At 38.9% G+C, this 15,143-nt stretch overlaps 1 protein-coding gene across 1 annotated transcript in view; it reads left to right on the forward strand.

The window, feature by feature from the left end:
• The window catches only part of LOC111866161 (structural maintenance of chromosomes protein 1A), a 70,362-nt gene that overhangs the window by 12,304 nt on the left and 42,915 nt on the right, over positions 1-15,143 (forward strand). The window contains exons 4-7 of the mRNA XM_023854829.2: positions 1,275-1,423; positions 6,185-6,353; positions 9,138-9,350; positions 12,866-13,117. Coding sequence (XP_023710597.1) covers positions 1,275-1,423; positions 6,185-6,353; positions 9,138-9,350; positions 12,866-13,117 — 783 coding nt within the window. The remainder of the gene's footprint in view (positions 1-1,274; positions 1,424-6,184; positions 6,354-9,137; positions 9,351-12,865; positions 13,118-15,143) is intronic.

The following is a 15,143-nucleotide window of genomic DNA, read 5'->3' on the forward strand; positions in this document are numbered from 1 at the left end:
AAATGTGAAAATCACATGGGGAGGGATCTGGGCTGTAGGGGGCATGTTGAAGCACTTCCCAACCAAATCTCTGTAGTGTATTCCTCACAGAGTTGGCAGTGTGGGGGCACGCAATATCATGAAGAAGGATAATGCTGTTTGATAGCATTCCAGGGCGTTTTGACTTTATGGCACGTCTCAGTTTCTGCAAAGTGTCTTCATAGCACTGTGCACTGATTGTGGCCCCATCCTCAAGAAATTCGTCAAGCAGAGGGCCCTTGCAGTTGAAGAAGAATGTTGTCATCATCACTTTACCAGAACTTATGTGTACAGCTTTGGATTTCTTCGGTGGGGGAGAATTCACATGTTTCCACTGTTGGCTCTGCCATTTGCTCTCGGGTTCAAAATGGTGGCACCGAGTTTCATCCCCAGTGGCAGTATGGGGCAGAAAAGCATACTCTTCCTCATGGTATTGTTTCAAGTGACCCAGTGATGCAGCCATTCTCTGAGTCTTCTGTTCCTCCGTGAGTTGATGTGGAACCCACTGCACACAGATTTTGCAGTACAGCAGGTGTTTCATCACAGTGGCGTGTACAGATCCGTGACTTATTCCCATCAGAAGTCTAATTTCTTCCACAGTGATCTGTCAGTTAACCTGAATAACATCAGAAGTGATGACATGATGAACCTTTCCTGGGAGAGCATCATCTTATAGTGACACACGTCCCTCTCTGAATCTCTTATGCCATGCCAGCGCATGCAAACGTGACATGCTGTGTTTGCCATAAACAACAGACATGTGACGATGAATTTCTCGTCCTCCTACTCCTTCAGCAGTCAAAAAGCGCACTACACTTCGCTGTTCTTCTTTACCCACCTCCATTACTGATGTTGGATGACCACACATAGCGTTAACCCTACTTCCAGCACAATAAAAAAACAACTAGTGTGCAAGGGCATGTTGTCACTGTGCTTTCCCAAGTCCCCACTGGATGTTTGTACCATAAACAGATTCCAGTGTTACCAAATTGTGCGCTGTGTGAGTCATGCGTGCTGACCTGTTTTCATTTGACTGCCCCTTATAGTAAATGAAACATGTTTATTTTGAAGTTATGTTCCTTTTGGTATTATATTTCACCATATCATAAATAAATATTGCTCTTGTATTAATTTTTCCCTAGAAACATAATCGGAGGGATCCAGTCATTATACAGTTGGGAACACACTGGTTAAATAGCATTATTTCAGAGTTTTTTATGTTTAATTAATTATTTTGCACCATTTTATTATTGTAGGCAGTGACGAGTCAAGTGTATCTTCAGGATCTGGAAAAATTGGGCATTAATGCGAAGGCCAAGAATTTCTTGGTGTTTCAAGGAGCAGTAGAGTCAATTGCCATGAAGAATCCAAAAGAAAGAACAGCTCTGTTTGAAGAGATCAGTGGGTATGTTGGTAATTAATTTTGGTTCAGTATTCATGTGATACCTGTTTGATATGATGAGGTGTTAAAAACCCACTTGTCTGCTTGTCCGAGATGAGTAGGTTTTACCATCTGTGAAGCAGATTTTAATGTCTGGTGGGTTAAAATATACACTAGTTGTTTTACTTAATTTGTCTCCTTCAGTTCTTAAATGTCCTTTTGAATTTTCATGTTTTTCTGTTGACATTATTTCAGCAAATTTTCATTGGAATTTCTTTTGCTTTAAGAAACTATCCTTAATGTTCCAAAGGTAATGCCTGATGTTGAGCCACATGTAAGTACCTGTTGAAATTGCCTATTATTCCATAGAGAAACTGTAAGACACTGTAGGGCCAGTAGGGGAAAACATTTTTGAGAGTATTTTGACAGAAAACTGCAGGAAATAATGCAAACAAGAACAGAGTTCAAGACAAGTAGCAGGAGACTCAGGACGTCGGAAATAAAAGTCTTGAATGGGAGGATTTCATACTCCATCACTTGAGAGTAGCTGCAGCCTGTTCTGCATTTGACATTTTCTCAAGGCAGGCTGGTAGTGTCCTGAGAAGTTTGGGTGACTTAAGAAAGACCTAAACCTCACACATTCACTACCTCCATTCAAATAGTTCACTTGAGAAGCTTATAGAAGACGTCCAGTGAGTACTAGACAATATTGGAAAGCATTTTTTTTAATCAATTTTAACACATCTTTATTTACTTTTCAACATAGTCGCCATGGATTGAAATGCATTTAGTGAGCCTGGGAATGAGTTTTTTTTTTTTATTTTAGCATCGTAGAAATCTCCCGCCTGCTCTCTTGGTCATGTCATCACCACGTCTTGAACCTCATCATCATCCGAAAAAGTCTTTCCGGCCAGACTTTCCTTCAATTTAGACAACAAGTGATAGTCGCTTGGTGCAAGGTCTGAGTTGTGCAGTGGATGGGCCAATATGTGTACTTCCCACTTGAAGGACTGCAACAGCTCCTGCATGGCATGAGCAGTGTGCAGATGGGCATTATTGTGCAGTAAGCAGGCTCCTAATGTCGGCATTCCTTTCTGCATGTTTTAAATAGCCCAACACAGTTTTTTCAGCATCTCACATTAAGCAGCAGCACTGAGGGTGTCTCCTTGAGGCAAAAATTTGACGAGAAGTGGCCCCTTCCTGTCCCACAAGATGGTTGCCACGATTTTTTCAATTTGATGGTTAGGTTTTGAACTTTTTCACTGTTGGTATGTGTGGTGCCATTGCATTGATTGTTGCTTATTCTAAGGTGTGATGAGTTGCCCAAGTTTCAGCTTCCGTCACAATACAGTCCAGAAAGTTATCACCTTGATCATTGTACTGTGCGAGGAATGCCTGCACTGCAGCCACTCACATTTTCTTGTGATCGTCTCTCAACATTTTCGGCACCCAACATGCACACAGTTTCCGATACCCTAATCTTTTTGTAACAGTTTACTGGAGTACAGTTCTTGACACTTCTGGACATTGTTGATGATGTTCAATGAAGGTTAAACGTCTGTCAGCAAGAATGTTTTTATCAGTTTTTTTTGGATGATTTCATTAGTGATAATGGATGGCCTGCCACTCATTTCATCATGAACATCACTTCTTCCTGCTTCAAATTCATGACACTATTTTGCCACATTTTGCCTGGTCATAACATCTTCTCCGTAAGCAGAACCAAGTTGGTGATAAATTTTAGCAGCATTTTCTCCTTTCATGTGAAGTAACACAAACCTCATATTTGGCGTGATTTTCACTTGACACAACCATTTTAAACACACACTGTGAGCACAATGTTGCCATGACTGTTGCTGGTTACTCTGCCCTGTGATACGGTTCATATCTCACAGCAGCACTGCCATTTCTGGGGGAAAAAAACCCTTGCATTTTTAGTGAACTTGTATCTTTGCTTTCCAAATATCCTTCATACATGTGTTACAGCTCTATTTTTTATGTAACTTTATAAAATGGTAAACTGTCTTTGAAATTTTTGTCATTTGCATTAGAATTCTGGATGTTTGGATACTGGATAACAGGAAGTTTACTGTAAATTGACATTTTAAAGGATCTGCTAAAGATGAAACCGAATGGACTACCACATGAACTCATTCAGCCACAATGTGTGATTGACCAAACAAAGCACTGTATCACATAAAGGATCACAGGTGCCATTTGCAAAGAAATTTGCATGCGCAGGAATAATTAGTATAAAGCTTACCTCGTGGTGATTGCAGAGCAAAGGAGATTTACTTACATTTTGTTTAAGTTTATAGACAGCATATGTGTTTTCCATAAAAGAAATTGGAGGGGCATGGTGGGAAGTGAGTTAATTTGTCTGTTGGTGTATAGGTCTTGGAAAAAGATTTAAACCCTTGAATATGAGGGTTTTTACCCTCAGACTGGAGCCCACAGTAAGCAGTAGCTGCATAATTTTCTATCCCTGCTTGTTTAGTCTCCATTATGTTCACACCTCTCAATTGATGTTACAGAATCTTAACAGTATTTGTACTGGGACATGGAGAGTTGACCTTCATTGTTTATTCTTGTCTGATCCAGCTTGCAGATTTAGCATCATCATAAGTTGAAGTTATTTTGGGATACATTGCAGCTGCCATACTCACCCCGAAGACTGACTGTAATGTGTGCTGAAATGTTAAAACTTCTGCAGTATATGATGCTGCTAAATCCAAAAGCTGAAGTTACACATTAATGTATGTGTTCTGGCTAAATTGTTGACATTGTCCAAAGAAGTGTGTAAGGTACGAAATAAGATGGTAAATTTCATTATCTGGCTAATCTTAATGCGATCCTTACCATTCTGGCCAGTGTTGTACAGAATGGGGTTTATTAATTCCATAAATAAAAAACAGTCAAGCTTATTTTCTTACACTTGCATGGCATTCATAAATGCAAAGAGCACAATTAACCTTGCAGCAACAAGGACCCTGTTGAGTTTATGTCAGGTCCTTGTACAGAGGATGTAACAATCTACAGTTGACTTTAACCATGACCTGGCTACTGGCAGTGTGAAATTGTTAAGCAGTGGAATTGTGTATTTGTTGTTGCTGTTATGTATCCGTACATGTGCGGGCCCTCTCTCTTTCCCCCAACCATCTGTAAAAAGGAATATGAATATTTATTCATTAATTTCTTTTAATAGCTGTTCATTTGTTTCCTTTTCCTTAGTTATTGCACATAGTTATAATATAGAAGAAATTAACAATATAATAAAAATGTTGCTGGAGATATGTTTAATGAAGAAAATAAGTGAATATGGTTTTATTGTTCTTTGACCTTTTGCCAGCTACAGCGTTACGTTGCTAAAGAACACTACTGATGGTAAGGCTGAATTGGAGATATGGGAACTGCAGACACCGTTAACACTCTGAATCCTAAGTTCTTTGTTGCTACACTGAATGCAACAAATTTTATATGTAATAAAATGTTTAAAAGTAAATTGTACATAATATGCAAAGTACAAAGTGATGCTTCTAAACTTTATTGCATTATACGACTTATTGGAAAAATGCATTAGTTTCATTTTGGAATACACAGAATTATGTTAAGAAAAGTATAGAAAGTAGGTGGTGTGAATTTCCATGCAGTATTTGATACAAGAATATGAGGAATTGTTTCCTTCACTTGCTATACCACATAAAGCATTTCATCTTTTATTCCTGTAAATTACATTACCCAGACTTTGCACTGGTAAACTCAACATGGAGAAAGAATTTTGATGTTGTGGTCATAATTTTTGCAGCTTTTCCAATGGATTCAGAGAGAAAATAACCTTATAGCTAATTTTGTGTTTTTATCTGCTTGTTTAAGAGATACAGGCTGGGGTTTAAAGCTGTATGTACACATGTCAAGAAACTGATTCAGTTTCACACACTAGGTATGAATGGCCCACCCAGCTTCATGCTTGTATAGGTACTTAGTCATGAACGATATAAACTGCTTCTTGACTGGGATTATATAATCCAGCAGTGTTACAGTTTTGATTGTCAGGAGTTGTGGAGTTTACAAATATACAGTGTTTATGCATGCCTGCAGTTCATTTTCTTTCAGTCATGGCTTGTTGGAAAGACAGTGTTATAATGATATTTTTTCACAGCTCAGTTGGTGTAGCTACTGAGCAGCAGGATGGCTGATTAACCAGTTAGGGCAAGATATAAGTCCCTTTTCTGTAGCATCTAGACTGGCTCTGGGGCCCACCCAACCTCATACACAATGGGTATGGGGGCTCTTTCCCTGAGGGTAAAGTGGTCAGGGCATGAAGCTGACCATTCACCATCTAATACTAGGGTTAAGAATACATTGAGCAGTACCTCCACGCTCCCATATTTTTTTATGGTGTGAAACTTCATTGAGCACAGGAGCACTTCCTTTCTACCTATGAGCAAAGCAGTTGTCAAATCCAAGTTGTTCCCCCAGAGCTTCCATCTCATTGAACACTCTTCGAGTTCCAGGATTCAACCTGTACTTGGTATACATGGTTTTCCTTTTTACTTTACTTTATCAGTGTCAGGTGCTTGATATTTTGTCTGGTTTCTGGATCCATTAATGCAAGACGAAATAAAATAGTTTTTTTTGGCGCTGGGATTGATTATTAATGTTTTGTGTTGTATTTTGTGACAAATGTATGTATATACATCAGCCTGGAAACAATGATTCATATTTTGTGGGACCAAATATGAAATTTTATATATTTGCAAGCAGATTTGAATGTTTTACAATCAGGTCAGGTGTTCTGAAAGATGAATATGAGCGTCTTCGTTCTGAGATGCTGAAAGCAGAAGAGGAGACGCAGTTCACTTATCAGAAGAAGAAAGGCATTGCTGCTGAGCGGAAGGAAGCCAAGCTAGAGAAGGAAGAAGCTGAGAAATATCAAAGGCTGAAGGAAGATTTAGTATGTTGTATTATGTTTGCATAGCAAATACAGCAGTTTAATAATCAACTTTAAGCTTAAAAATTTTAATAATATTATAATATTGTGGACTAGCAACTTTTTGGATTAACTCTGGAGCTTTTGGCTTATTTCATTTTTTATGACATTCTGTTCCAGTTGATTGTAGCTTGATTCTGCCTACAGTTATATTTATAGTTTTTATCATTTTGCACTTTACTACACATCTTTATGCCACCTTTCTCTTTTACGATACCCAGTTTTTCATAGAAGTGTGGGTCACAAGAGTAAGCAATCCTGTCCTTTTCAAAATACATTCCTTAAGTTTTCAGCTTAAGAAATAGTTACATTTATGGTGTTATACTTAGTGCTAGAGAAAGTCTGCTATTAACATGAAAACAGAAAATAAAATGATTATTTCTTTTGTGGTTGTAGTAAATTTACAGAACACCATCATGTTCGGATGAATATGTTATTTAATGCTGACTGTGTCAGTTTTTTGTGGCCTGTGTCTTGCTGTGGAAAGCGTCTTATATTTCATTTGGCCTAGAGCCCATATACTTGATACTGTTAGATAAATTACTGTAGATATTGCTTGTTTTTGGGGAAGTACAGCAAATTGGATCTTGTGTACACCATTATGCCATTCTGGCAGCCACCTTTCATATTCTTATAACCCCTTGACTGGTAGCTCAGCTACTCTGACTGTTGTATTTTTATGTAGAAAACTGATTCATAAGGGGAGATTTACTTGAAGTTGTGGAGTATCTCCTGTAGTTCTCTTCGTTGCCATAGATAGTTGAGAATCTATTGTATTTTGCATTTGGCTATTTTATGTTATCATCATCAGCATAAAGCTGTTAATTTGCATGATTTATTTTATAATTGTTATGTAGTTGAATTGTCACGCTGTGAAATCTACATTTTCAGAAATCTACAAAGAAAACATCATGAAGTACCTCTTGTAAGGGCAAGAATATGTGGTTATAAAATGAACATTTCAGGAGTGATAACTTACTGTAATTTTACATATAGCTGCGAGCAACCAAATTGACCATTCTTGTCTTCTTAGGTTTTTCATAACTGAAGTTGCTGTATTCTTTAATGCTTCTAGCTTAAGCACTTGAAAACCCTTCACTGTAATAGTTCAGCTTCAGGTCAAGGCACCCAGAAATTCCTTCAGAGTTCTTGAGCATCTTGACTAACTTCTTGGTGCTAATGTAGTTGGACATACATCTAGTGTCTCTGTTATATTGAGTACTGAGTACTGCTCACTCAGACCACCACTTGGTCCATTGTGCGCACCTGTTTTCACTAGAGCTCTTCAAAGGAGCCCTGTTCTAAGTGCAAGGCCCAGAACCTGTTTTATTGAGGCCGAAATATCTGTTGGCTCCACCACAGCAGAGATGAAGATTTTCACTCTTTCCTCCCCATCCACATTTCCTGCATATGGCATTATCAGAGAATCCCACAGTATTTAGTTGCTGTCTCAGAGTACAGTGACCAGTTAGTCCTGTTACTGGTCTGCATTTTTCCCCGTCCAAGGCTGTAGGCCTCTAGACAGTTTTTTCCGAGGGCCATTCAGTGAAGAGCTTTGATTATCCCATACCTGGTTTGGTTACCCAGTATTTGAAGTGCTTCCTCACCAGCTGCACATTAATCTTGAGCCTGCCAACACATTGTGAGATTAGAATCGCTGGTTCAGGACTGAGAAATGGATTGCCTGATGCTTTCCTAACCAAGGCATCTGCATCCTCATTGCTCTGAATCCCACTGTGGCCAGGAACCCAGAGGAGAGATTTCTTGTTCCTATTGGATAGGGTACAAATTGCCTGTAGATAATCCCAAACCAACTCTGATGTTATCATTGTTGCCCTAAGGGCTCACAAAGCCACCTGGCTATCAGAGTAAATATAGATTTACTCTGTTTTATAGTTTCTTTCTATACAGTCCCTTGCACAAACTACAATTGCAGATTTCTGCCTGGAACACTGTAGCATGTACACCAAATGGGAAGGATAGTCTCCTCCTTGATGTCAACGTCACATACACATGCCCCAGAGTGCCCAGCTGCTCTGGATCCATTTGTATGCCAACTCAGCCCTCTAGACTGAAGAATGAGTCCTCTGTTATACAGTTTAAAATGTATTTATATGTTATGAAAGAATGCAGAACATTTCTCCATGTTATAAAGTAATAGGGTGAAGAAAGCAGTCTTCTGGGATTTGGCACCGTGTATATGCGGTGTTAACCAACGTTTCGGTTAACACCACATATACACGGTGCCAAATCCCAGAAGACTGCTTTCTTCATAGTCACCGCCATGAAAGCCTCAAATCTTACAAAGTAATAGGGTGTTTGCTGGGGACTGAAGGTTTCTGAATAGAAACACCAGACTCCAGTTGACTACTGTAAAAACTATTGCAGTTAACTCCACAAAAATGAATAGTTGAAGGATCAAGGGCATGTGACACCTTTATCTTATAGAAAGTATGATATAATAACAAAATCAATATATTGATTGTACAGTGTGTTCAGTTAAGGAGGAAACTTCTCAACACCACTGACCCAGCCCAACATTCCTCACTAATTGCTGCTGTATCTGCTTTTAGCATAATGAGCCATTAGCGCTGGTAAACGCGTGCTGTTACAGTTACAGTCACAGCAGCAATCTGTGAGGAATGTTGGGCCCGGTCATCAGTGTTGTGAAGTTTCCTCCTTGATTGAATGCCCTGTAGCTAAAGATTGTGCTGAAAGGTGACAATCAAATATGTGTCTTGTTTACAGTCAGATAAGCAGGTGGAGCTGCAATTGTTCAGACTGTATCACAATGAGAAGGATATAGAGCGCCATGAGCAGGATCTAGAAAAGAAGCAACATGAACAGAAAAAGGTGGAGAAGCGGAAAGAAAAGGCAGAGGAACAACTGAAAGAAAAGAAGAAAGAATGTGGTAAACTTAGTCGAGAGTTAGCCAAAGTGGAACAAGATATTAGGGAGCTGGTAGGTTACACGTATTCATGGTATTTCTGTAATTTAATTTCTCTTCCTTATTGTACTTACAGTGAAACTTCAAGCCTTCATCTCAAGTGACATCCGGTCTATGATAATGTGGCCATAAGAAGTGCGAATGCTTGTTGGATTTGCTCAATTGAATTTTTGTCCCTAAGAAATTTGTCTGTAAAGGAATTATTTTATACAGTTAACCCATATTAGAATGAGCATGGCAAGGTCTTCGCTATAGTAATAACATCTTTTGGAACTACCGATTTCTTAACATTGTTCATATGGTAAAGCATTGCATAAAGTGGGTACCCCATTCCTTGGGCACATTTCACATACTGAGTGATTACCTAACCATTCACCACTGTTTTTCTGTAACTTCTGATGTCAACTACACATTCAGTTTTACTTCTGCAGTCATGGGTAGCAGCCAATAAGGTCCTGTTAACCCACCATTTCTGTCCTACACTTGTCTGAGAGATAGTTTGCATTCCAGAATATGTGAGCACCTTATCCCTCCACCCAGCCTCCGAGTTTTAACTGTTGAGAAATGTTCATCACAGGATACATCATAACTCACTCTGTAGAGACAAAAACAAACGCTATGACCAGTTATGTCATTATTTACAAGGCAATGAGTCATGTGGTGCTACTTTGCTTGTGCAAGCTCTCTTCTGCTCCTGTGTTAGTTGACTAAGATAGACGGAGGTTACTTTCCAAATAGCCCCCATATTTAAACCTCTTTGCCATATTGTGTTGTATGTAATTGGAAGTTAGGGAACAGTCTTATAGTTACATATTTCAACCATTTTTGGATATTACAAGTATCTACTGCAATGAGAACTATTTGGAATTTTACAAGTTTTTGTAACACCAAGGTTTTGCCATAGTTTTCTGTTCTAACATCCCATGTGTATTTATGAGGGCTATGTTAGGCAGAAGGAAATATTTACAACTATGACATTAGTATTTGATCCCAGTTGTTTTGATATTGAAATTGCAGTTGCAAAGCTTGAAAAATATAAATTGCTAGGTATTGATCAGATTGTGGTAGAACTGATTCAAATATGAGGTGAAACATTACGTACTGATAGCCATAAACTCTTTAATTATATTTGGAATAAGGAAGAATTGCCTCAGCAGTGGAAGAAGTGCAATAAAACTGACTGGTAATTATCAAGGCATAACATATGAACATCATACATAATTTTGGTTCAGTCTGTATGTGGATGAAATTTTTGGGGATTGTCAGTGTCGACGGCGCGAACTTATTTGTCGCGTTACACGCCCAACACGTGACAATATGAACATAATACATAATTTTGGTTCAGTCTGTATGTGGATGAAATTTTTGGGGATTGTCAGTGTGGTTGTTGACATAACAGACCAGCTACATGTCATCTCCAGGACTGTTATTTTTGTAACTGCCTCGGTAAAAGAAGATGAGAGGGGGGGCCAAGATCACACTTCTGCAAGACTGATGCATCAGTTTGCCACGTGACACCATGATGTGAACACGCATTGTTTTTACATGAGAGCCCTTTTGACTTCATGTGTGATAGATGGCAAAATCAAGCAGTGTTCCTCATGAATTTGTTCTTCCTAACACTACAGTCAACTCTTGAGTTTTACTGTGATGTTTTGGGCATGCATGAGAGAAAATACGCAACTTAAAAGACCGTAGCGTAACCACAACTGGCTCCTTCATCATGACAATGCACCCACCCACATGTCCCTGAAAACTGCAGAGTTTGTGACTAACAGTAACATGGTTATCATTCCATGTCCTCCCTCCTTGCTGGACTTAGCCCCCACTTGTTTTGTTTTGCTTCCCAAATTGAAAATGAAACTGAAGGAATGATGTTTTGAAACAGTGCCTGACATCCAAAGGGAATCACAAGTGGTACTGAACAGCATTAAAGAAAATGATTTCCGTGGTGCTTTTGAAACATGGAAAAAATGATGGGATTGCTGTATACCTTCCCAAGAGACAGTTTTGAAGGAAATGCCAGCCAAAAGTTTAGAAAGTTAAGCCAGCATTTCTTTTTTGACCTAGTCCAGGAACTTCCTGATGGCACCTTGTAGAAGGGTTGGGAGTACAGTTTGAAAGTACATCGACTATTCAAGAAAGCCAATGTTTCACTTAGGAAGTATTGTATACTATTATCTTTGAACTTGCAGTACCCCGAAATGAGTTAGGCTTATTAAAATGTGTTTAAATGGGACCTGTAGTAACATTGATATAGGTGGACATTTGTCTGATGTATTTTCTGTTCAGAATGATCCAAAACAAGGAGATGCTTTTCACAGTCGCTTTTCAAGTTTGCTTTAGAATAGACAATAGGAAGGTTCAAGAAAATCAGGTAAGATTGAAATTAAATGGGATATATTAGCTTCAGGTCTGTGCTTGTGATGTTAATATGTTGGGCAGTGACATAAATATGATAAAGAAATACAAATTCTACGAGACACTCTAAAGAGGTTGGTCTAGAAGTAAACACAGAATTAAATATATGTCCATGATTCATCACCAGAATGCAGGATGAAATCATAACCTAAAAATAGGCAACAGATATATGAATGTATGGTAGAGTTCAAGCATTTGGGAATTTCACTAACAAATTAAATTGTGTTCTTGAAGAGCTTAAGAGGAGATTAAATTCAGGTAATACTTGCTACCATGCAGTTAAGAAACTTTTGTCTTCTTGTCTTCTGCTTAGAAACTTAAAAATTAGAATATACCAAACTATAATATTGCCTGTAATTTTGTATGGGTGTGAAACTTGGTTGCTGACATTACGGGAAGAACACAGGGTGAGGGTATTTGAGAATGGTGCTTAGGAAAATATTTGGACTGAAGAAGGATGAATTAATATGAGGTTGGAGAAAACTGCATAAAGTGTCTCATAACTCATGTGCTTCACTAAATATGAGAATGATAACGTCCTTTATGAGATAGGCAGGGCATATAGCATGCATGAGGAGTAAAGAAATGTGTGTAGGTTTTGGTGGGAAAGTGAGAAGGAAAGAGACAACTAGGAGGACCTAGACATAGGTGGGATGATAATATTAAAATGGTTCTTAGAGAAATAATGCTCCTCTAAACATGATAATGAACCTGCAGGTTCCATAAAATGTTTGGCAGTTCTGGAGTAGCTGAGCAACTGGCAGCTTTTCTGGAAGGACTCAGTTGCATGGAGTTAAGTAGTTACATTTGAGCAGTTAATGGAAGTCCTCACAGTCTTAATATGATGTTTGCAAAATTTGTATACATTTGTCCCTTTACTGGGAAAGTCTAGTCTTTGACTGGTAGGTTGCCTAGTTGCCTGAAATTCAGATTGCTTTCATGTCCTGTATTGAAGATGTTACCACTTCCTGAACAGAGTAACGTAAAAATCTATATATATTTTAAATTTGTATTACAGATTTTAAATACAAATTTTCTGGTGAAGTAATGGCTGTTTTTTTTTCTGAATGTAAATAATATGTTCTGTAAACATGATTTCTTTTTTCAGGAAGTGGAGATAAATAAAAAGCGTCCAGCATTCATCAAGTCCAAGGAAAGAGTGGCACATATCCAGAAGAAATTAGATTCAGCACGTAAGTCTCTGGCACAAGCAAAGAAGGCAGATGCAGCCCATGAACAGGATATTCGTGAACTTGAGGATGAGCTTGCTGAAGTGGACAGGAAAAGGAAAGAATATGAAGATATGGTGGCTGGAGAGTCCCAGAGTCAGGGCAAAGATGTGCATCTGGAAGATGCTCAGGTAAGAGTACATACATATTATTAGCAAGAAACACATCTGGGTGGAAATTAAAATGTTCTAGCTATGTGCTAGCTGACAGAAGTATATAAACATAAGGCCCAATCAAAATACACTGAGACTGAATCTGTACTAACTAAAGTAAATATACTTGTAGGTTTGAGGATTAATCCTTTTCATAGTGGACTCCTTCAACATATACACACTCCACTGCTCTTGCCAGTGCTGGATGCACCTCTTAAACTCAGTTTTTGAAACTGCCAGCAAGTGCCTCATTAATTTTTTTTTTGTTTCCACTTTCTCAAATCTGTAGCATTTCAATGCTGCATAATGTGTAGAGAACAGAAAAGTGTCATAAAAAGACATATCTTTTGAAAGAGAAGGTGTTACACTTGTGGAGTACAGTATTTAGTCCAGAATTTTAGCAAAAGCTGGATGGAGCAGGAAAATGCCCTGTCATGATGGATTTGCCATTGGTAGCCTTCGGATTCAATGATTATTTATTGAACTCAATCATCCACACTTACTTAGAGTCAGGATTACAATTACTATCACTTGCAGTATCGCAACTACTGCCTCTACTTCAATGCTTATTCTGCCTTCTGTGGCTGCGACATCTCAACTGTCCTTGTCTGTGGCTGGATCCGAACTGTCTTCAACTGCGACTATCCCAAGACTGACTCGTTACCGCGGAAGTGCATTATTCCTGCTGGTTCAACAATCCGTTGTTATGCAACGAACCTTCCATCTCTGGGGAAATGCGTTTGTTGATTCTGAAATTCCTACTCAATGGCCCACTGTTATTTCGTTGCCATGGAAGTATCTCTGCAAACACGTTACATTATATATGTAACTTAGAATGACCTGTACAGATGAAAGCACATTAGTGGAAGTCATCATCTGTATGGTACTAGACATCCAGCCGACATAATGGTACTGTGTTCAAGCACCAAATTGCAGTTATGTTAATCAGCTTCTAGGAATTTTCACTTAATGTTGTTTCTCCACAGAATGCACAGGAAACGAAGAAATTCAGGTTTGTTATCAATAAATACTGTATCAAGACAGTGTCCAAAACCAGATGTACCCTTCAGGGTTCACTGGTAAAAACTTGACTGGATAGGAGCCCATAGGATATGAGGCATTACATTTGTATTATCCCCTGTGAATGTGGTAGAATTTACACCAGGAAAACATGCTACTAGGAATAAGAACTGGTGGGACACATGAATAAACTTAAACAGAGCCTGATGGAGAAATTCAGATTAGCCCATCATGTATGAAGTTCATCACATAGGATAGAACGAATCCAGGCTGGTGCAAATAGAACCACCAATATTTGTGGAAAATACAAGAAAGCTGTCTGCGTGGCTTGTGTGACATCTGACCGAACAGTCTAGTGAAGAGATTTTTTCCAATATGGATTTCACATACATATATATACACAAAAGTCAGTAAGCTGCTGGGCCAATATGGATTTCACATACATGTATATACACAAAAGTCAGTAAGCTGCTGGGCAGCTTGGTCCAACATTTGGCCAGGAGTAGCTGTGGTTGTTTTTGTCTTTTTCATAGTGTCTGTGTTGAAAATTTGTATCACGACTTTTGAACTGGTTGTGCATAGTGAGGTGCTTTATATACGAAGGGGGACCCAAAAATAACCTGAACCGACCTGTTGCGCGCGCATGCTTTGTAGTTACGAGTTGTGCTGCTAGGTGGTGTTAGCTGGGGGTCTCCCGCCACTGTTAGTGAGCTGGCGTCAGTCTGAGTTAAGTGGTTTGTCTGTGGTGCTCTGTTGTGTGCATTTCTGTTTCAACCCTTTGGTGATTAGTGAGATGGCCGACCAGAAGGAACAAAGAGTGTGCGTGAAATTTTGCTTTCTGTTAGGGAAAACTGCAGCCGAGACTGTTGGGATGCTTCGGCAAGCCTTTAATGATGATGCTTTGGGGAAATCACAGGTCTATGAGTGGTTTTCCCATTTCAAATCTGGCAACATGTCAACAGAAGACATGCCACGCCCCGGGCGT

This window comes from Cryptotermes secundus, unplaced genomic scaffold, assembly GCF_002891405.2.
Source record: "Cryptotermes secundus unplaced genomic scaffold, Csec_1.0 scaffold599, whole genome shotgun sequence".
NCBI classification, from domain to species: domain Eukaryota; kingdom Metazoa; phylum Arthropoda; class Insecta; order Blattodea; family Kalotermitidae; genus Cryptotermes; species Cryptotermes secundus.